Source organism: Pristiophorus japonicus, chromosome 18 (genome assembly GCF_044704955.1).
Source record: "Pristiophorus japonicus isolate sPriJap1 chromosome 18, sPriJap1.hap1, whole genome shotgun sequence".
NCBI lineage: Eukaryota > Metazoa > Chordata > Chondrichthyes > Pristiophoridae > Pristiophorus > Pristiophorus japonicus.
Window position 1 is genome coordinate 95,135,837 of NC_091994.1, and position 23,923 is coordinate 95,159,759.

The following is a 23,923-nucleotide window of genomic DNA, read 5'->3' on the forward strand; positions in this document are numbered from 1 at the left end:
CATGATGGAAAGAGACTGAGATACAATGAGAGAGAGTGAGAGAGAGAGAGAGAGAGCAGAGGTGTATATCCAGCACTGAACACTTACCTATATATAACCCTGCAGCCCCCTCCCCCTCATAAAAAACATAGCACTATCAATAACATACCATTTTATTACCTTGAGTTGTTAAATCCAATCAGCGCTTCATTCTAACTCTTTTTCAAGGATAAAACAAGAAAGCAGATGGGACACAGATTTACTGCCCATCACCAAAGTCAAAAATAATATACCCATCTAATTTACTTCTCTCCGTCCCGTCCCGGGTTGAAAGAGTTATTTATTATTCACAAACTCAGTGACGCAGATATATCCAACAGGTTTTGACATGATTTGTATTTATTATTGAATTAATTAATTGTTTCTTTTTAAACATTTTTTTGCAGATGTTACACTGAGAGTCTCTTAAAGAGTCCTCTCCCCCTCTGCTCTCCTTCCCATACGCTGCTCTCAATTGATCCAACAATTTTATAAAGCTCCACACCCCTCCCCCCATCTAATTCAATTCTTTTTCTTCATGTAAGAATGCCAGTGTTTATCCTCCACATGAGCCTTCTACCACCCTATTCCATCTCATCGTACAAACATATCCTTCCATTCCTTTCACCCTCATGTACTTATCCAGCTTTCCATTAAATGCATCTGTGCTATTTGCCTCAACTACTCCCTGTGGTAGTGAATTCCACAATGTTACCACTCTCCTGCTAAAGAAGTTCCTCCTGAATTCATTATTGGATTTCTTAGTGACTATCTTATATTTACGGCCCCCAGTTCTGGTCTCCCCCACAAATGAAAACATCTTCTCTACGTCTATCCTATCAAACCCTTCCTAATCTTAAAGACCTCTATTAGGGCATCCATCATCCTTCTCTTTTCTAGAGAAAGGAGCCCCAGGCTGTTCAGTCTTTCCTGATAGTTGTACCCTCTCATTTCTAGTATCATCCTTGTAAATCTTTTCTGCATACTCTTCAGTTCCTCAAAATCCTTTTTGTAATATGGAGACTAGAATTGTGTGCGGTACTCCAAGTGTGGTCCAACCAAGTTTCTAGATAAGTTTCTTATAGCTCTGCTTTTCAATCCTATTCCTTGAGAAATTAAACCCAGTGCATTTGTTAGTATTTTTGATGGCCTTGTTAATCTGCGTTGCTACTTTTAATGATTTATGAATCTGTACCCCCAGATCCCTCTGTTCCCAACCCCATTTAGACTCTTGTTGTCCATTTCAGCACAGGCCAGGGATGAAACTGTTTGACTCAGTTCCACAATAAACTGCACTAGCCTGGGAACGCAATCCAGGTTATTGCCTACGTGTTTCTGTGCCATAACTCAAATTCATTATATATTACAATCATTTAAAAAAAATTAAATTAAGATAAAACTAAAATATAGAGAGAATAAAGAAGTAAAGTAGGAAGGCCAATGGTCAGTAAAGTTTCATCTCTCCGACCTTTACATCTGCCTGCTTGGCTCTGTGTCCAATTACCTTTCGTATCTTTTTAATAAAATACAAAATAGATGCATCCAGCCACACCTGCGCCTGCATGTCTAAACTAATATTTCTGCTGTTATAAGGAGTAATAAATATGTAGCATTCATATGAATAAATGATTTTTAGATCGCGAGTCCTGTAATAAATATGCTAAAATGGAATCTATAAATGAAGTTGAAGGCAAATTGAGATAAAGGGTAAAAGGAACACAAAGTGACCTTTCGTTGGGCATCTAAATCATGGGGCTGACAGCGATGGTGATGAATCTACGTGTTGTCACCAGAGGAAAAGAGAACTGACCCTTTCCCTGCCAACTGCTTCCATGGTTCCTGCCAGTTGGAAAGGGGCATCTGAACATGTTATTTTTGTGTCTCATCCCTTCATTTCCCTCGCCTCCTGAAGGCACTGGATTTTGATGGGGAGCAATTCCAAAGGTGCGGGAATGATTGGTAACCTCAGTCACAACTGTTTCTTCCTCACGTGTTTTTTTTCAATCATTCTCGGGATGTGGGCATCACTGGCAAGGCCAGCATTTATTGTCTGTGCCTAGTCACCCTGTACAACTGGCTTGCTAGGCCCATTTCACTGGGCAGTTAAGAGGCAACCACCTTGGTCAATCTCTGGGTGCTAATCCAATACCATAACTAGGAACAGTCTAGCATACTAGTTGTCAGCCATTCCTTTACTATGAGCCAGGTGTGTATCCACCCTGGGCTATACTGCAGATGATGCAGAGATAGCCTACAATCCAAGCATGCATGGAGAACTTCCAAAGCACTTTGGTCCAAAGTAGTCCCCAGATAAAGGAACCTGGTTATGGCAACAGATTCCTGCCTGCCATCTCCTGACCATCCCGTCCTCAGCCGCCTATCCATGCCTTGGACCTCAATCCTCTGCCAAAGGATGGACCGGACTTCAGTTGCGATTGTGAATCATCCGGGAAGATCACAGCCTGTCTCTGGTGGCCCCAACATACCACTCCCCCCACCCCAATCTAAAGTTGTATCTGGGTCTCCTGACTGCATTGCTGCAGATGTAATGTTGCGTCAACACAGATAGTGTAATACACCAGTGCAGTTGTGGTGATGCATCAGCGCAGATAGTGTAATACACCAGTGCAGAAAGGGTGATGTGTCACTGCAGTTGGGGTGATGCACCAGTGCAGAAAGGGTGATGCACCAGTGCAGTTGTGGTGATGCGCCAGTGCAGTTGGGGTGGTGCACCAGTGCAGAAATGGTGATGCACCAGTGCAGTTGTGGTGATGCATCAGTGCAGATAGTGTGATGCGCCAGTGTAGGAAGGGTGATGTGTCACTGCAGTTGGGGTGATGCACCAGTGCAGAAAGGGTGATGCGCCAGTGCATAAAGGGTGATGCGCTAGTGCAGTTGGGGTGATGAACCAGTGTGGTTGGGGTGATGCGCCAGTGCAGTTGGGGTGATGTGCCAGTACACAAAGGTGATGCGCCCGTGCAGTTGTGAGGCCCAGACAGAACACTGGAGGGTGGGACTTGCACCAGGGTCCGCAGCCCCCCCCAAAAGCATCAGCATACAGGAGCTGGGAGAGCGAGAACCAAGCTGCAATACGAACTGCTTTAATGGTTTCTGTTCTTCCTCACCCAGACGGTTTTCGCTTGGTTTACATTGACTGGCAAAGAATCATATAGAATAGTACAGTACAGAAACAGGCCAGTTGGCCCATCGAGTTTGTGCCAGCTTTTTCGAGGAACAAACAATTAGTCCCATTCCCTCGCTCTCCAATAGCCCTGCAATGCTTCCTCCGTCAAAAAGAAACCAAGGTTTATATAGCGCCTTTCATGATCTCAAGACATCCTAAAGCCCCTTACAGTCAATGAAGCACTTTTGAAGTGTAGACACTGTTGTAATATAGGAAACACGGCAGCTAATTTGCTCACAGCAAGATCCCACAAACAGCAATGTGATAATGACCCGATAATCTCTTTTAGTGATGCTGGTTGAGGGATAAAAATTGTCCAGCACATCACGGAGAAGTCCTCTGCTCTTCTTCGAAATAGTGCCACGGGATCTTTTACACCCACCTGAGAGGGCAGATGGGATCTTTATTTAACACCTCATCTGAAAGGCAGCACCTCCAACAGTGTAGCACTCCCTCAGCACTGCACTGGTAGTGTCAACCTGGATTTTGTGCTCAAAATGCTGGAGTGGGACTTGAACCCACGACCTTCTGACTCAGAAGCAAGAATGCTACCCATGAGCTACAGCTGACAAGTGCTAGATGATGTTCTTGTGTCCAGAAAGTGCTCAGTGATCATCGCTGGGTCGGGACCGAACAGCCTCCCTCGATGGGGAAATATTAAGTTCACAGACCGGCTCGGTGAGATGAAACAGTGCTGAGCACAAAGCTGCTGCCTCTGACTGGTGTCTTATCCACCAGCCCAAACACTGCACATACATCAAGCAGACAGCTGCTTTTTCCTTAACACCACATCCCATCCGAACTCTTACAGCTTGGCCTCAGTCCCAGCCTAGGCTCAACAAAATATCCCAAAGCATTGGCCAAAAAAAGGGATTTCCTTATATGGATGAGAAAATCCGGAGCTGAGAGTGTGCTGGCACTTGAAGAATTTTCTGTTCTTCTCTTTTTCATTCCTCTTTTTTCCAGGAATTTTCTTGTCTCTTCACCTGAAGGCACGGACTTAGCCTGGGTTAAGATGCTGGGTGCTCTCTTGCCCCTCACCCACGTAGCCATTCTTCAGTGACACAGGAGCGTTAAGATATTAGGACAGGACTTGGTCAAAGTGGTAGGTTTTAAGAAGGGTCTTAAAGGAGGAAAGAGAGATAGAGAGGCACAGAAGTTTAGGGAGGGAATTCCAGAGCATAGGGCCTTGGCAACTGAAGGCACAGCTGTAAATGGTGGAGCGATGAAAGTATGGGGAGCACAAGAGGCCAGAATTGGAGAAACGCAGAGATCTCGGGGGGGTTGTAATGCTTGAGGAGGTTACAGAGATAGGGAGGGGCGAAGCCATGAAGGGATTTGAAATCAAAGGGTGAGAATTTTAACATCAAAGCATTGCCGGTTCAGGAGCCAATGTAGGTCAGCGAGCACGAGGGTAATGGGTGAACAGGACTTGGTGCGAGTTAGGATACAGGCAGCAGAGTTTTGGATGAGTTCGAGTTTATGGATGGTGGAAAAGACATTGGAGGAGGATGCAGACAGGTCGAGGAGGATGAGGAGGTATAGGTTACCATGGTCACAGTCACACAGAATGTCATTTGTGACTTTGATTAGGGCCCTTTCAGTGCTGTGGCAGGGGCGGAAACCTGATTGGAGAGTTTCAAACATGGAGTTGCAGAATAGATGGGCACGGATTTGGGAGAATTTAGTCAGTTGCAATTTTCCCTCTGCTGTCCCAGCCGAAAGCGGACAACTCAGCACAGGGATGGAATTGGTGAGCCTTCCTGCTCTGTATAAATCCCAGCTATTCACTCATATACCCAGCAGGGATCAAGAAGCTTTTTAATCCTATTTAATCAGCCTGCAACATGGGAGGCACAACCACCGGGTGGTGCTGTTTACCCCTGTTGAACACAGTGACGGAGATCAAAAGATTCAGCACCTCTTAACATAGTTTAAGGTTTCGGGTGTGGACCCGTCAACAGAAGTGGAAACCAAGACACAGGGGCCCACTTTTCTCAGGGCAACATGTCCCGTTTGGTTTTCGTGGGCCTGGACGTTTTTAAAAAGGACTGTTCTTAACGCTGGTGCCTCGGGGGAGGAAATCCTAAATCAGATCAACAACCTGAGATATATGCAGCTTAATGAGAAAGTGAATTTAATCCTCATCATTGGCCTAGTAAGCACGCCCTGGTCTGTCTCCCAGCTTCCAGTCCCCTTTCTTTCTCTTCACAGGTCTGCCACACCTGTTGTGCATTTCCAGCACTTTCCATTTTTAGACTGATAGCAGCCACTACAACAGGTTTTGAATGACCCTATTATACAGTTCCAGCTTATTCCCAAGGCCACAGAATCCAGATAGTGTGAGGTTTTCTCTTTAGCTCCTGACAGGCCTTCCACCTTCCTTAAACTTGAGCTCATCCAACACTCTGCTGCCCCTGTCCTAACACCCATCAAATCCCGTTCACCCATCATCCCTGTGCTCGCTGACCAACATTGGCTCGAATTTAAATTTCTCATCCTTGTTTTCAAATCCCTGCGTGGCCTTACCCCTCCCTATCTCTGTAACCTCCTCCAGCCCCACAACCCTCCGAGATCTCTGCGCTCCTCCAATTCTGTCCTCTTGTCTATCCCGCACTTCCTTCGCCCCACCATTGGTGGCCGTGTCTTCAGTTGTCTGGGCCTTAAGCTCTGGAATTCCCTTCTTAAACCTCTCCGCCTCTCTCTTCTCCTTTAAGGCGCTCCTTAAAACCTACTGCTTTGATCCGTTACCTGTCCTAATACCTCCTTAAGTGGTTCAGCGTCATATTTTTTTGATAACGCTCCTGTGAAGTGCTTTGGGATGTTTACTACATTAAAGGTGATATATAAATGCCAGTTGGGGTTGTTGTTGAACTTTAGGCAGGTTTAAACAGAGCCCTGTGTCTGTTTACCAGCCTGCCTGAGTCAGTGCAGCAGTCTGGCAATGGGTGGCCGGGGCAGGTCTCATGTGTAGCTGTTTGTGTGAAGCTCGACAGTCGGGCTCTGTGTTCACACACTGCTGGGTTTGGCTGCGATTAGCCTGTGCAGATGTGTGGACAGGATTTTGAATGTGGTTTGGCAACGGCTGCGCTCCGTACTCCCAAAGACAACAGCTGTTGGAATCAGAGGTGGAGCAGAAAGGAGAGAGGGAAGGATAAAGAGGCAAAGAGAGAGAGAGAGAGGGAAGGATAAAGAGGCAAAGAGAGAGAGAGAGAGCGAGAGAGAAAGAAGGAAGGAAGGATAGATAAATAAAAAGATAAAGAGAGAGAGAGAGAGAGAGAAAGATAAAGAGGCAAAGGGAGAGGGAAAGATAAAGAGGCAAAGAGAGAGAAGGGGAAGGATAAAGAGGCAAAGAGAGAGAGGGAAGGATAAAGAGGCAAAGAGGGGGAAGGATAAAGAGGCAAAGAGAGAGAGGGAAGGATAAAGAGGCAAAGAGAGAGGGAGAAGGATAAAGAGGCAGAGAGAGAGGGAAGGAAGGAGAAAAAGGCAAAGAGAGAGGGAGAGGGGAGAGTGAGTAAGAAAGAGGAAAAGAAAAGGAAAAAGTGAGCGAGAGAGAAAAAGAAAGAGTGAGAGAAAAAGAGAAGCGAGAGAGAAAAAGAGTGAGAGAAAAAGAGAAGCGGCGGGGGGGAGAGAGAGAGAGAGAGAGAGAGGAGGAGGGAGGAATAACCAGGCAGAGGGAGAGATTGAGAGAGCCGGGAGATGGTGGTTTAAAGCGAGACACCGAGGGGAGCAGGCTGGGGTTGTTCCCTGGGACCGAGACTCCGGATCTCCGGCAGTGAGGGAGGAGCGGGCGGAACTTCCAAGAGTTGGGAAAACTTTTTGTCTCAATTTTTGCAGAGCGAGTGTTGAAGGGGCCGGAGAGAGAGCGAGCGAGCCCGGGACCGGAGCCGGACACAGACCCACAGCCGGTAATAAGCCGCCCAAACTCTCGAGCTTTGTTACTGTTTATCAACATTAAACGGATATTTTTGTGCTTCGCAACATATTCCTCACAATATTGTGTGGGTGGAGGGAGGATTTGGTGGGGGGTTAGGGATCAGCTGGGTTTTGGTAGGTTCTGGTTCGGGGTTTGGATTGGGGGGGGGGGGGGGGGTCTGATTTTGCTGGGTTGTGGGTTTGGGTTTTTGGGGGGGGTTGGGTTGTTTGGGGGGGGTGGGGTTGGGGTTGTGGGTTTGGGTTGTGGGGGGGTTGGGGTTGTGGGTTTGGGTTGTTTGGGGGGGGGGTTGGGGTTGTGGGGGGGGTGGGGTTGGGGTTGTGGGTTTGGGTTGTGGGGGGGGGTTGGGGTTGTGGGGTTGGGTTGTGGGGGGGGGTTGGGGTTGTGGGTTTGGGTTGTTTGGGGGGGGTTGTGGGTTTGGGTTGTTTGGCGGGGGGTTGTGGGTTTGGGTTGTTTGAGGGGGGGGTTGGGATTGTGGGTTTAGGTTGTTTGGGGGGGCGTTGGGATTGTGAGCTTGGGTTGTTGGGGGGATGGGGTTGGGTTGTGGGGTTGAATTAATTTGAATTTATTTTTGGGAGCAGCAAGTATTATTTCTGACATTATGGAGAGATTTGGAACAAGAAATTGAGTTGTGGAAAGAGTCTGAACTTTATCCTGGAGTGTGTCTGCAGATGGATGATCTACTGGTATAGGTGGAGCTCTGTTCAGTCTGTAAGCTCTGCCAGACATTGTCTGTCATCCTGCCTGGTGATTCTTTTCCTCTAGGCTCTGAACATATTCTCCACTGAAGAGCACCACATCTGCTGCAGTGCCCGTTGTGCCTGATCATCACCTGGACCTTCTCCCTGTCTCTGGTGGTGATGTGTGTCTTCACAAGGACCAGCTGTTCTCCAGTGCCCACTCTTCCTGTGTGCGCCTCGGCTGCAAGTCTCAACTGGCTATTCAGCCATGAGTTTGAAGCTCTAGACACTGTCCAACACACACTTCTTCCTCACTGTATTGAAAGGAAGACTTGTCATGCCATCTCCTGCTCTAAAATTCTTTTCCACACCACAGAACTGTGAACTTCCTCCCCTCCCTTAGTTATCCCATCTTCCTCCAATCAACAGACTTTAAAGGCCAAGCTTGAAGTCACCTGACCAGTCTGTGATTTAGCTCCTCTCCTTTGCAGCTCCCACCTGATCCCCAATCCCCCACCAACTCCTCCCTCCATCCACACAATATTGTGAGGAATATGTTGCAAAACACACAAATATCCGTGGAAGGGTTTTGTGATTGGGTCGAGGTAACTTTATGTGTTACAGTCAAATCGTGGATGGATTTAACTGTGTCAGATTGTGCCGATGCAAATGACTCTTTCATAGGGGTTTATATTCTGGGGTGTGTTGGTCCCATATAAATCTTGGGAATTTATACAGAGGAGGTAACTGCGATGCAAATGACCCTTGCATAGGGGTTTGTATTTTGGGATTTGTTCCAATATAAATCGTAGAGAACACCTCCGCCAGTCGGGCTATAAAAGAGCTGGAGCATACCACTACAACTTTCAGCACGAGCTGCTACAAGTGTGCGACAGTTTTGAGGTGGGCGACTGGGTGGTCATCAAAACCCAGGTCGCTGTTTGGAGCGTGGGCAGGAACATCGGCAGGGCCCAGGTACAGCGGATGAGCGGGAAGGTCGGGGCAGATGAGCGGGAAGGTCGGGGCGGATGAGCGGTGAGAGATCATGGCAGATGAGCGGCGAGAAATCGTGGCGGAGGAGCGGTGAATGTTTTTGTGCTGGAGGAGCGGTGTGAGATCGCGGTGGAGGAGCGGCGAGAGATCATGGTGGCGGTGCGGGGCCCAGAAGAGCCAAGGACCCAGGGGCAGCACCGGCCAGCCCACACTGCAATATGTGTGCGTGCAGCAGTGCATGTCGCCAGTCGTCCTGGTTTATCCTTGCCATTGGTGGCTGGTGTGCAACGGTCACCACACGTTTTATATATAAAAAAAAAAAATCCACGCACAGGCATCTTCCATCCCCTCAATTGGAGTTCAGGACGTGAACATCTGGTCCTTCATTGAAACATCTGTGAACTCATGTGGAAGCAAGTCATCCTTGTTCGAAGGACCGCTAATGATTTGCAGCTCTTTCCAACCTCGGCTGTGTCCTGCACTGCCTTGGGCCGCCTTCCCCCTGGGTTTCTCAATTTTTAATTTTTTTTTAAACTGTGAGTTAGCTATGAATCCTTTGTTACATAGTTTGTACATCATATAAAGCATTTTTCTGTGTGTTTATTTTAGATCGCTTAATTATTTGGATGATGCCAACCCAAGTTTGACACTCCGCCCCAAACTAGCAATGACTGAAATCGCAATCGATCAATCCAATCTCCCTCGGGTGCAAGAAGGTGAGAGGGAGATGAACCTTTCTATGTTGTGTTTTTATACATTCCAAGTTTGTGTGTGTTTATTTATAATTGCATTATCTCCTCCAATTGACTCATTTGCTAAGTGCAACGACAAGTTGCATTTATATAGCGCTGTTAACGTAGTAAAACGTCCCAAGGTGCTTCATGGGAGCGTAAATCAAACCAAAATTGACACCGAGCCAAAGCAGGAGATATTGGGACAGGGGACCAAAAGCTTTGTCAAAGAGGTTTAAGGAGGGTCTTGGAGGAGAGAGAAATTTAGGAAAGGAATTCCATAGTTTGTGGCCTAGATGACATCGAGGTAACACCAATGGTCAGGATGGGGAAGACTGACGACTTGGAAATGCACCAGAAAAGAGTTGGATGCAAAAATGTAACACGCTTCTATGATAAACATCAGGGATTATCATCAGTGAACTTTGTATATGATGCAGTGTAACCATAAACTTGAGGTGGCCATATTTCCCTCTAGCAATGAGTTGATAAACAACAGCCCATCATCCCAAAAAATGGTAAAGGGGCGACCCTGGTAAATAATCTTGGATTTCAGGATTGGCTTTAGTTCTATTCTTCCCCCTTTTTTCCCAGTCAAGAATAGTAGCGAGCCGATGCAAACCAAACCAGATACATTGATGGGACAGTGTAGAAGGAGCTTTACTCTGTATCTAACCCGTGCTGTACCTGCCCTGGGAATGTTTGATGGGACAGTGTTGAGGGAGCTTTACTCTGTATCTAACCCGTGCTGTACCTGCCCTGGGAATGTTTGATGGGACAGTGTTGAGGGAGCTTTACTCTGTATCTAACCCGTGCTGTACCTGCCCTGGGAATGTTTGATGGGACAGTGTAGAGGGAGCTTTACTCTGTATCTAACCCGTGCTGTACCTGCCCTGGGAATGTTTGATGGGACAGTGCAGTCGGTTTCAGTAGCAGTCAAATTCATATAAACTTGAGCCAACCGCACTGGTGAAAGTCTGGGGCAGTCGCCCTGTTGATTCTGGATGTTTGATTCCCAGCAGAAACTTCCTGAGGAAGAAAATGGCATGCAGTGCGATAAGTATTTAATTTATTTGTTTTCAGTTGGAGTGCGATGTCCAGAATAAACAGGTTCTGAGCTTTCTCTAACACCAACCTTTTGTGTCTTATTCCCGGAGTCTGGGCTGTTTATTCCACAGCAGGCAGTAGATGTAAACATCAATAAACTGTCAGCAAATGTCCTTCTATAGCATCTATTTTATTTATAATGTTGTCAAAAATCCACTTTGGTCCACAATCCTTCTTTCGACCGTCTCTGGAGGGGGGGCAGAGGTTGGGGGAGGGGTCGGGGACAGGGTGATGCAAGAATCCTTTCAAAAATGGAGCAGTAGGTGTTTAGTGGGACTGGAAGCCTTAACGGCACTTTGTGAATATATCCCTTGGGTCAGCTGTTCCACTTTCTGCATGAGGAGAGCAATTTTTTAATGTCAGCACTCACTACTGTTTTGGACTCTGGCCTCCTTTACAATTCCCTTCCTTTTGAAGACGGTGAATTCAGCCACCTTGCCCCCTCTCTCCCCAAACCCCCCTCTCATTAACCCAATCCCCTCTGCCCTGCTATCCTTCTCCCCTAAATCCCCTGCCTAAACCCCCTCCGCCCTGCTACATCTCACCCTTAACCCCTTCCCCTAAAGCCCCTCCACCCTGCTACTTCTCTCCCCTAACCCCCCCTTCCCCTAAATGCCCTCCACCCTACTATCCCTCTCCCCTAAAGCCCCTCCACACTGCTACTTCTCTCCCCTAACCCCACCCCCCCCCCCCAAAGGCCCTCCGTCCTGCCACCTCTTTGGCCCTTCTTCAAAAGCCATCTGATTAAAGAGGCTCCTTTATAGATAGATGAATCCAGAACAAGGGGTATAACTTTAAATGAGAGCTCAGCCATTCAGGGGTGATGTCAGAACGCACTTTACACAAGGGTCGTGGAAATCTGGAAAACTCTCCCCAAAAAGAAAAGAAACGTTTACTTCGTTAAATATTTGGCAAGGAAGTTTCACCTTGCTTGTTTTGTTTTCCTGTTTACTGAATGAAAGCTCGGCAAGGGGATTTTAAATATCAACTGGGGCAGTTCCACCTCCTATAATATGTCCTGGTGATTCGTCTCCAGCCTGGGGCACGGTTGAGCTGACTTGTCAGGGCTCCTCTCTAAATGGGTAACTCCAGAGATTATTGCTGAATATAAACTGAGGGCAGTTGTAACTGATTGTAAATGTTAGCCTCCAGGTCAGTGACTGTGATTTTTTTTCATTCTTCGGATATAGGGGTGTCACTGGAAATATCCTCAACCTCCCCTTAACCTTCTCTGTTCCAAGGAGAACAACCCCAGCTTTTCCAGTCTCTCCACATAACTGAAGTCCCTCATCCCTGGAACCATTCTCGTAAATCTCCTCTGCACCCTCTCCAAGGCCTTGACATCCTTCCATTGGGCTCAATACACCAGTTGGGGCCTAAACCTGGGATGTGTAAAGATTTAGCATAACTTCCTTGCTTGAGCCATTGGAAAAGCCCATGGCCTAAATTCCACCCATCTCCTTTCTTTCTTGCCTCTGCTGTAACCCTTCTCAGACCCATTTGTCCATGTGTACGTGGGGCTCTAAATTCATAGCTATGCACTGCCTCTGGATTCAGGATTAACAAGGAGGGGTGGGAAAGGGAGATCTTTATGGTGATTCTGAGGAGAGATCTTTTGAAACCCCTAAAGCTGGTGGCCATCAACTCAAAGTCGGAGCGTTTGCATTTGTAAAACACTCTGGGGAAACTCAAAAGCAAAATACTGTGGATGCTGGAATCTGAAATAAAAACAGAAAATGCTGGAAATCTCAGCGGGTCTGGCAGCATCTGTGGAGAGAGGCAGAGTTAACGTTTCGGGTCGATGACCCTTCGTCAGAACTGGCAAATATTCGAAAAGATCAGATTCTAAAGAAAGGGGGAGGGGAAGAAAGAACAAAAGGGGAAGGTCTGTGATCGGGGAGAAGACAGGAGAGATTAGAGAGCCATAAGGGGTGATGGGCCGACTTGAAATGATAGTGGCAGAAGTTGGAAAACGGTTAGTCTAGATAGGGTGTCAATGGCGGAATAATTACCAGCTGCCATGGGAGACAGAGAAAAAAATGACAAGATCGAGGAGGGGGGCCAAATATGGACAGAGGTTATGGTCTGAAATTGTTGAACTCGATGTTGAGTCCAGAAGGCTGTAAAGTGCCTAAACGAAAGATGAGGTGCTGTTCCTCGAGCTTGCGTTCAGCTTCATTGGATCAGTGTAGGAGGCCGAGGACGGAGATGTGGAGCAGGGATTTAAAGTGACAGGTGACCGGAAGCTCCAGGTCACACTTACGGACTGAACAGAGGTGTTCCACAAAGCGGTCACCCAATCTACCTTTGGTCTCCCCAATGTAGCAGCGAATACAGTATACTAAATTGAAAGAAGTACAAGTAAATCGCTGTTTCACCTGGAAGGAGTATTTGGGGCCCTGGATAGTGGGGAGGGAGGAGGTAAAAGGCAGGTGTTGCATCTCCTGCACTTGCACGGGAAGGTGCCGGGGGAAGGGGAGGGAGTGCTGGGGGTGACTGCAGAATGGACCAGGGTGTTGTGGAGGGAGCGGCCCCTTCAGAACGCTGAGGGGAGGGGGAAGATGTGATTGGTGGTGGGATCACGCTGGAGGTGGTGGAAATGGCGGAGGATGATCCATTGAACGTGGAGGCTGGTGGGGTGAAGGGTGTGGACAAGGGGAACCCTATCGTGGTTCTGAGAGGGAGGGGAAGGGGTGAGTGCAGAGATACTCGGGAAATTCATCCTGCCCAAGTTTCTCTGTTTCATTTGAGTAAGAGTTTTGTGGGGCGAGTTTTATTCGTAAATGTTTCTGTTGCTGTAAAGCCCTCTGCAGTCGCATGAGCCTCCCCAAACCCACCCCCCAGCAGCAGCTGTTTGTACCTCTGTCTACAGCCCCATCTGTGAGGCATTAACATCTGAATGAGCTGCTACATTCGCTCTGACATTCCCTGTTCAGGGATCTGTTCCCAGAGCATCACGATCAAAAGGAGACTGGAGAGGGAGGGCCTGTTTCTGTTTGGAGAGGGAGGGTTGTTCCCGTCTGTTCCTTTCACAGCTGAACAAACCCTGGGCACTGTCATTTTGACCATTTTTTGAGTTGAGATGTGTTTTTAAGTTTTGGGGGAAAAAAAACACAAAAGTCCTTGATTTCAGAAGTTAACTGGGAGTTTGTGGGGTATTTGTACATATTCATTGTAACTCTCAATCCTGCTGCTAACCAGATATCTACCATTTTTTTTTGTGTGTATCTCTGTGTCTGTCACCTGTACAGTGTACTCCAGCCTCAACCTCAGACAAATACATTGTACTGCACGATTGTTATATTCTTCCATTTCCTAGCATCGTTACCAGTCCTTCTGTGGTCTCTGAGTCAGATTGTTAAATTTAGGGCAGTTTTGTTCCAGAGACTTGCACCCCCATCACCAGCAACAACTTGCATTTATATAGCACCGTTAACGTAGTACAATATCCCAAGGCACTCCATAGGAGCATTATAAAATGAAATTTGACACCAAGCCACATGAGATATATTGAGACAAGAGGTAGGTTTTAAGGAGCGTCTTCAAGGTGGAGAGGTTCAGGGAGGGGATTTCTGAGCTTGGGGGGGGAACCTGGGCAGCTGGAGGTACGGTGGTGGAGCGATGAAAATTGGGGATGTGCAAGAGGCCAGAATTGGAGCAGCGCAGAGATCTCAAAGGGTTATAGGACTGGAGGAGGTTGCAGAGATAGGGAGAAGCAAGGCCATGGAAGGGTTTGGATATAAGGATGAGTCACCACTTGGTTGGAACCGACCAGATTTATTTTGTATCGGAGTCTTGTCACCAGGCAGAGAAAGACATTCATCCCATAGCACTGCATTGAATTGGATCCAGGACCTGGAGGTGCTGCCCCACAGTATAACTGCACCGTCTGGCTTCCTGCAGCACAGCTTTTGATTAGAAGTTAATCTGTTTAGGAGCCTGCTGCACAGATGCAACACTCTGGGTGGAGAAATTTCTAATCTTGTACTTGCTTGAGCCTTGTACTTGTGTTCTCTAGTTCACTAAAATTAATCTGCTTACATTATTAATTTCGGCATGCAGGCAAGTGAGGACCTTTGATCAGATTGGCAATTTCCAGTGTAAACTCTCTGAGCCTCCCTCATACATAGAGCCAGCACACACCTCCATACCTGGCCTCCTCTACATCCCCTCTTAATTGGTGCCAGTCTTTTCAGCCACTTTGATCCACACTCGGGGACACTATCCCAAAGCCCCTAGTTATCACACTCCTTTTTCCAAATCTTTCTCAATCCTGGCCTTGAATTGTCACCCCAACTCTTCTCCCACCATTGTTCGGAGTCCATATTTTCACCTCTCTGAAGTACCTTGGGAAATCTTACGATGTTAAACCTGCCACATAAATGTAAATTTAGTAAGTCCTGGAATAAACCTAGTCACCGTTCCTTGAACTCTTTCCAGTATGCCAGTGTTCATTTGATGAAGGCTGTCCAAAATTGTATGTAATACTGCATTCGACCTTGCAAATGAGGTTTATACAGGAACATAATAACGATTCACTACTACTTGTCAGTCTGTTGCTGACAGCTTCCCATTGTCTAGTCGTTCTGTTTGGACTATACAGTACTCTGGTCTGTCGTACCTTGAGTACTGTGTCCAGTTCTGATCACCAAGATTTGGAGACATTGAAGTCCTTGAGGCATTTCGGAGAAGGGCCCTCAGACTGCTCGTCATCATTAGCCAACTGAGTTATAAGCGAAGGCCACAGAACTTGGGCTATGCAACCTTGAAATGAAGTAGCGTATATGAGATGGTAAACGTGATGGAAGAGGTAATTCAGAAACACTATGAACAGGGGCACAGGGTCAAACTGGTAAAAGGCTCCTGTCAAAGCTTTTCTTTTCCAAGTGATCAATATAGGGAATGAACGGCAGGGGGTGGAGTCGTTTCTAACCGTGGATTCCGCGATTGGGGGAGTGGGGACTGCGGGATTTTCTGGATGGACGAGCTGCAATGGACTGAATTGGTTCTGTATCTAGGTTGCGATCCTGTGATTGGTCAACAAATGGACCAAAATCCTTTTGTCATTATTTGCCTTTCTAAATTTATTCGCATTTACTTGTGTAAAGATTTCTTCCCTTTTTGTGCGGTGATGACTGGGCAAGTCACACGGTCATTTGAGGGCAGTGGGAACGGTTTGATGGAAAAACACCCCAACTTAACAGTACAAGGTTCAGTTCCGAGAATTCCTAACATCACGTCCTCGCAGATCAAGTACGCAATGAGGTTTAAGGCCACTCGAACAGTGAGTTAGACCACGGCTGTCTCACTTCCCACTTTACTTTCATTTTATTCATTCTGGGGATGTGGGTGTCACTGGCAAGGCTGGAATTTATTGCCCATTCCTAGTTGTCCTTGAGAATACGGTGGTGGGGCTTACTTGATATAACTGAGTGGCCATTTCAGAGGGCAGTTAAGAGTCAAACATGTGGATATGGGCCTGGAGTCACATAGACCCAGACCAGGTAAGGACAGCAGATTTCTTTCCCATTATTGAACCAGTTGGATTTTTAGCTACAGTCCAACAGCTTCATGGTCACTTTTACTGATGCCAGTTTTTTAGTTCCAGATTTTATGTTTAACTGAATTCAAATTCTCAAACTGTCATGGCGAGAATTGGATTCGTATTCCCTGGATTACTAGTCCAGTAACATAACCACTACACCAACGTAATCACATCTTCCTCACTGGTATTGCTAGCTTAGTGCTCAACTATAGAGCGATGCACCCACACACAGCAGGAGCCAGGATAACACTGCCGAAATCTCACCCAACAACGATCAGAGAAAAGTGCCTTTGATCCCTGCAGTCTGGACTCCATATCTCTGGTTCCTTGGTCAACTCTTAACCCAATGTGCCAGCACCTCTACACGTGTTCTCTTTCTTCCTCTTGGCTATAGTTATTGGACCTTGCTCTCTGGCTCCTGTTCAACATCAAGACGACTTGTGTCCCAAAGAGTGAAGCAAGAATCCACTTGCTCAATGCAGCCCCTGTTCCTTTCTATTTGTTGAAGGATTATAGATTATGTGGGGAATTATTCAGAGCACAGGAATTGGATGCAGTTAAGCAACATTGCATACGATGTATATACTTTAAACAAACATTGGCTCCAATAGCAAATGGATGTTTTGAGTTTTTGAGATGCCTGTTGCCTGACCAACATTGACCAGTTCACTCTGCTGGTTAGTTGGGCTCCTCAAGGCAGTCAGAACTGCAACAGAATTGAGCTGAAGGAAGAAGATTCTTGGGGGGGGGGGGAAGAGTCAGAGCGTGAGGTGCTGGGGGCAGAGCAGGAGGTGCTGGAGATTGAGGGCGGAGTGCGAGGTGCTGGAGGGGGTTTGGAGTAAGGGGTGCTGGAGGTGCATGACTCTTTTGATGAGATCTGTTCTACTTTTTATTTGCCAATATTCCTCCCTCTGTGAAGAGAGGACCACATATCCACCCCATCACCAAAACTGCCTACTTCCACCTCCCTAACATCGCCCGTCTCCACCCCTGCCTCAGCTCATCTGCTGAAACCCTCATCCATGCCTTTGTTCCCTCCAGACTAGACTATTCCAATGCTCTCTTGGCCGGCCTCCCATCTTCCACCCTCCATAAACTTGAGCTCATCCCAAACTCTGCTGCCTGTATCCTAATTCGCACCAGTCCCATTCCCCCCATCACCTCAGTGCTCCCTGACCTACATTGGCTCCCGATCCGGCAACACCTCAGTTTTAAAATTCTCATCCTTGTTTTCAAATCCCTCCATGTCCTTGCCCCCTCCCTATCTCTGTAACATCCTCCAGCCCTACAACCCCCTGACATCTCCCCACACCTCCAATTCTGGCCTCCTGTGCATCCCTGATTTTAATCACTCCGTTGGTGGGCGTGCCTTCAGCTGCCAAGGCCCTAAGCTCTGGAATTTCCTCCCTAAACCTCTCCACCTCTCTAACTCTCCTCCTTCATTATGCTCCTTTAAAACCTACCTCTTTGACCAAGCTTTTGGTCATCTGTCCTAATATCTCGTTATGTGGCTGTCACATTTTGTCTGATAATGCTCCTGTGAACCGCCTTGAGATGTTTTCCTACATTAAAGGGTCTGTATAAATACAAGTTGTCAATGTTGTTGATTTGTTCCATGAAGACCAGGTCCATGCCCCCTCACCCAGTCCATGTGTAAGTGGGCAGGCTATTTGACCAGGGGGCTGATCACAGCCGAACACCATCATATTTGCACCTGGTGTTCTTTCCAGTAGGGTGCTCTGGATAAAGATGTAGGACCCCTCATGGATTATACCTTCTTCCCAGGGGTGCTGGGGCCCTACTGTAGGTGAGATCAGCTAACAATGGAGACAACTCTGGGCCCTTCACAGCCCATGTGGCCTGGATAGTGGATGTGCACAGAAATGCAACCTTGTATTCTTTTAAATAAAACCGCTTTTGTCCCACCTTCCCCTTTTTTATAAAATGAAGCCAGATCTGTGCTCAGTCGCTGGCTCCCTGTGTCCTCACTCAGACCTGTGAAGACTGACTGTATTTCCAAACTTTCCATCAACACATTTCACTTGGCAGAGTTCGGCAACTCCTAAATGTCTCCATCTGTCTGTGTGGGTTTATTTGCCTCTGTTCTTCACCCATCTTTTCCGATGTGGCGGACACACGATGTGTGTTTACAAGCTGCAATTATTGCACTGCAGCATTCCAGGAGAAAGTAGTCTTAAGTTGTGGTTGTCTCGACTGCTTTTTCAGCGACTGGCAGCAATGTGTGTGTGGGTGGGGGGGAAGGACATTTTGAATATCGTAGCGGGGCTCCCTCCCACACCCACAAACCGCTGCCTGAGCTGGTTCAGACAGTGACCGAGCCACACAGACCAGGAGGTGCCCAGGTTTAATGGTCTGTGGGAGCTGGCCTGGTTGCAGGAATTATCCCTCAGTGCCCCTTGGGTGAGGGAGGGGAACAATCTTGCACATCTCCCCGCAGGAGTCTCTGGGTAGTGATCAGAAACTGGGAGCCCTGGCTAATTATTTATATTGGGGGGGGGGGGAAGAGAGAGAGAGAGAGAGAGAGAGAGAGAGAGAAAATTCTCTCCCCACCCCTCTTAGACCTGAGAACTTCCCTCCGTACAATCGACAGAATGTGAGGTAAATCTGGGGCCTTTCTGCTCTGAGGCCTGGTGTGTGTATTTGAGAGAACGCTCAGGCCTCCCGTGCAGCATTTCCTTGACCCGGAGCCAGGATTCCACTGTCGGACTAACCCTGACGTCTCCATGGTAACGGTGCTGCTAATACAATCCCTGCAGCCGTTTCCTTGACCTGGGGGTTGGGGGGCTCTGCTATACAATCCACTTGTCTGAATGACAGAAAGTAGTTTTGTGAAAGGAATGACCTTTGACCTCTCGCACCCAGTAGCCGCCTCCTGTTTGGCAGTTGCTCAGGCAGCACGCAGACACACAAGGAATTTCATCCTGGTTTATTTTACAGCTGTCTTGCAGTGGGACGCCGGTGAACTGGCAACTCCCCCAGTCCTCAGTGGGGTACAGCGGTGAGTAGCTATGGGGAGGCCACCTCAAACAGGAGGAGGTCATTGCGCCTGTTTGACCATCAAATTGTTTTGGCCAGAAAGTGAAAACAGGCTCTAAATGAAGGCAGTGCTATTAAGATTAGGCCCGTTGAAAGTCCGGATTTGGCAGACAATTTTGGTCCTAATTGCTGCTTACCATCATTGGAACTTGCCTGGAGGAGCTTGCCAGAAAACTGCAGGTTTAGCACTCAAGTGCTGATTGGACACAATTTTCGTGGAGCAGTATAGAAACATCGAAACATAGAAAATAGGTGCAGGAGTAGGCCATTCGGCCCTTCTAGCCTGCACCGCCATTCAATGAGTTCATGGCTGAACATGCAACTTCAGTACCCCATTCCTGCTTTCTCGCCATACCCCTTGATCCCTCGAGTAGTAAGGACTTCAACTAACTCCTTTTTGAATATATTTAGTGAATTGGCCTCAACAACATTCTCACCCACTCTCTGGGTGAAGACGTTTCTCCTCATCTCGGTCCTAAATGGCTTACCCCTTATCCTTAGACTGTGACCCCTGGTTCTGGACTTCCCCAACATTGGGAACATTCTTCCTGCATCTAACCTGTCTAAACCCATCAGAATTTTAAATGTTTCTATGAGGTCCCCTCTCATTCTTCTGAACTCCAGTGAATACAAGCCCAGTTGATCCAGTCTTTCTTGATAGGTTAGTCCCGCCATCCCGGGAATCATCCTGGTGAACCTTCGCTGCACTCCCTCAATAGCAAGCATGTCCTTCCTCAGGTTAGGAGACCATTGTACACAATACTCCAGGTGTGGCCTCACCAAGGCCCTGTACAACTGTAGCAACACCTCCCTGCCCCTGTACTCAAATCCCCTCGCTATGAAGGCCAACATGCCATTTGCTTTCTTAACTGCCTGCTGTACCTGCATGCCAACCTTCAATGACTGATGTACCATGACACCCAGGTCTCGTTGCACCTCCCCTTTTCCTAATCTGTCACCATTCAGATAATAGTCTGTCTCTCTGTTTTTACCACCAAAGTGGATAACCTCACATTTATCCACATTATACTTCATCTGCCATGCATTTGCCCACTCACCTAACCTATCCAAGTCGCTCTACAGCCTCATAGCATCCTCCTCGCAGCTCTCACTGCCACCCAACTTAGTGTCATCCACAAATGTGGAGATACTACATTTAATCCCCTCGTCTAAATCATTAATATACAGTGTAAACAGCTGGGGCCCCAGCACAGAACCTTGCGGTACCCCACTAGTCACTGCCTGCCATTCTGAAAAGTACCCATTTACTCCTACTTTTTGCTTCCTGTCTGACAACCAGTTCTCAATCCATGTCAGCACACTACCCCCAATCCCATGTGCTTTAACTTTGCACATTAATCTCTTGTGTGGGACCTTGTCGAAAGCCTTCTGAAAGTCCAAATATACCACATTAACTGGTTCTCCCTTGTCCACTCTACTGGAAACATCCTCAAAAAATTCCAGAAGATTTGTCAAGCATGATTTCCCTTTCACAAATCCATGCTGACTTGGACCCATCATGTCACCTCTTTCCAAATGCGCTGCTATGACATCCTTAATAATTGATTCCATCATTTTACCCACTACCGATGTCAGGCTGACCGGTCTATAATTCCCTGTTTTCTCTCTCCCTCCTTTTTTAAAAAGTGGGGTTACATTGGCTACCCTCCACTCGATAGGAACTGATCCAGAGTCAATGGAATGTTGGAAAATGACTGTCAATGCATCTGCTATTTCCAAGGCCACCTCCTTAAGTACTCTGGGATGCAGTCCATCAGGCCCTGAGAATTTATCGGCCTTCAATCCCATCAATTTCCCCAACACAATTTCCCGACTAATAAGGATTTCCCTCAATTCCTCCTCCTTACTAGACCCTCCGACCCCTTTTATATCCGGAAGGTTGTTTGTGTCCTCCTTAGTGAATACCGAACCAAAGTACTTGTTCAATTGGTCCGCCATTTCTTTGTTCCCCGTTATGACTTCCCCTGATTCTGACTGCGGGGGACCTACGTTTGTCTTTACTAACTTTTTTCTCTTTACATATCTATAGAAACTTTTGCAATCCGTCTTAATGTTCCCTGCAAGCTTCTTCTCGTATTCCATTTTCCCTGCCCTAATCAAACCCTTTGTCCTCCTCTGCTGAGTGCTAAATTTCTCCCAGTCCCCGGGTTCGCTGCTATTTCTGGCCAATTTGTATGCCACTTCCTTGGCTTTAATACTATCCCTGATTTCCCTTGATATCCACGGTTGAGCCACCTTCCCTTTTTTATTTTTACGCCAGACAGGAATGTACAATTGTTGTAGTTCATCCATGTGGTCTCTAAATGTCTGCCATTGCCCATCCACAGTCAACCCCTTAAGTATCATTCGCCAATCTATCCTAGCCAATTCACGCCTCATACCTTCAAAGTTAGCCGCCTTTAAGTTCTGGACCATGGTCTCTGAATTAACTGTTTCATTCTCCATCCTAATGCAGAATTCCACCATATTATGGTCACACTTCCCCAAGGGGCCTCGCACAACGAGATTGCTAATTAATCCTCTCATTACACAACACCCAGTCTAAGATGGCCTCCCCCCTCGTTGGTTCCTCGACATATTGGTCTAGAAAACCATCCCTTATGCACTTCAGGAAATCCTCCTCCACCGTATTGCTTCCAGTTTGGTTAGCCCAATCTATGTGCATATTAAAGTCATCCATTATAACTGCTGCACCTTTATTGCATGCACCCCTAATTTCCTGTTTGATGCCCTCCCCAACATCACTACTACTGTTTGGAGGTCTGTACACACCTCCCACTAACGTTTTTTGCCCTTTGGTGTTCTGCAGCTCTACCCATATAGATTCCACATCATCCAAGCTAATGTCCTTCCTAACTATTGCATTAATCTCCTCCTTAACCAGCAATGCTACCCCACCTCCTTTTCCTTTTATTCTATCCTTCCTGAATGTTGAATACCCCTGGATGTTGAGTTCCCAGCCCTGATCATCCTGGAGCCACGTCTCTGTAATCACAATCACATCATATTTGTTAACATCTATTTGCTCAGTTAATTCATCCACCTTATTACAGATACTCCTTGCATTAAGACACAAAGCCTTCAGGCTTGTTTTTTTAACACCCTTTGTCCTTTTAGAATTTTGCTGTACAGTGGCCCTTTTTGTTCTTTGCCTTGGGTTTCTCTGCCCTCCACTTTTCCTCATCTCCTTTCTGTCCTTTGCTTTTGTCTCCTTTTTTGTTTCCCTCTGTCTCCCTGCATTGGTTCCCATTCCCCTGCCATATTAGTTTAACTCCTCCCCAACAGCACTAGCAAACACTCCCCCGAGGACATTGGTTCCGGTCCTGCCCAGGTGCAGACCGTCTGGTTTGTACTGGTCCCACCTCCCCCAGAACCGGTTCCAATGCCCCAGGAATTTGAATCTCTCCCTGCTGCACCACTGCTCAAGCCACGTATTCATCTGCGCTATCCTGCGATTCCCACTCTGACTAGCACGTGGCACTGGTAGCAATCCCGAGATTACTACTTTTGAGGTCCTACTTTTTAATTTAGCTCCTAGCTCCTTAAATTCGTTTCGTAGGACCTCATCCCGTTTTTTACCTATGTTGTTGGTACCAATGTGCACCACGACAACTGGCTGTTCTCCCTCCCTTTTTAGAATGTCCTGCACCCGCTCCGAGACATCCTTGACCCTTGCACCAGGGAGGCAACATACCATCCTGGAGTCTCGGTTGTGGCCGCAGAAACGCCTATCTATTCCCCTTACAATTGAATCCCCTATCACTCGCTCTCCCACTCTTTTTCCTGCCCTCCTGTGCAACAGAGCCAGCCACTGTGCCATGAACTTGGCTGCTGCTGTCATTCCCCCCACCACCCCCCCCAACAGTACCCAAAGCAGTGTATCTGTTTTGCAGGGGGATGACCACAGGGGACACCTGCACTACCTTCCTTGCACTGCTCTTCCTGCTGGTCTTCCATTCCCTATCTGGCTGTGGACCCTTTCCCTGCGGTACGACCAACTCGCTACACGTGCTACTCACGTCATTCTCAGCATCGTGGATGCTCCAGAGTGAATCCACCCTCAGCTCCAACTCCGCAACGCGGTCCGTCAGGAGCTGGATACACTTCCCGCACACGTATTCGTCAGGAACACTGGTGTCGTCCCTGAGTTCCCACATGGTACAGGAGGAGCATAACACGTGACCGAGCTGTCCTGCCATGACTTAACCCTTAGATAGGCAACAACAATGTTAAAGTTTACTCACTGTTATAGAAGAAAAAAAAGAAAAACTACTCACCAATCACCAGCCAATCACTTACCCCCTTGGCTGTGACGTCACCTTTCTGTTTCTTTCTACTTTTTTGCCTTCTCTCTCTAGCTGCACAAGTACGCACCTCCTCGACCTTTTATAGGCCTCACCAACAGATTCACGCTGCTCTCGACTGCCGCCGCGTTGGGCCTTTATAGGCCTCTCGCCGACCCCGGAACTCACGCCTCTCCACACACCTCCTCACGCTGCTCACGTATATGTGGGCTCCTCGAACCTACTTTCACTGAAGGTGGGGAGTGCTCTGGCTGGCACACACCGGCACGTTGCAGGATGGCTCCGGGTCCAAGGGAGAGGGTGCAGTGGATGCGCCATTGGAGGTTCTGATGGAGGGGGGATATCCTGT

General features: G+C 47.5%; 1 protein-coding gene across 1 annotated transcript in view; it reads left to right on the forward strand.

Moving 5' to 3' along the window:
* The first annotated feature begins 6,330 nt into the window (after nt 1–6,330).
* LOC139229304 (coiled-coil domain-containing protein 50-like) overlaps nt 6,331–23,923 on the forward strand; it is a 56,544-nt gene continuing 38,951 nt past the window's right edge. The window contains exons 1-2 of the mRNA XM_070860986.1: nt 6,331–7,110; nt 9,419–9,525. Of these exons, the coding sequence (XP_070717087.1) occupies nt 9,477–9,525 (49 nt within the window). The 5' untranslated portion in view covers nt 6,331–7,110; nt 9,419–9,476. The remainder of the gene's footprint in view (nt 7,111–9,418; nt 9,526–23,923) is intronic.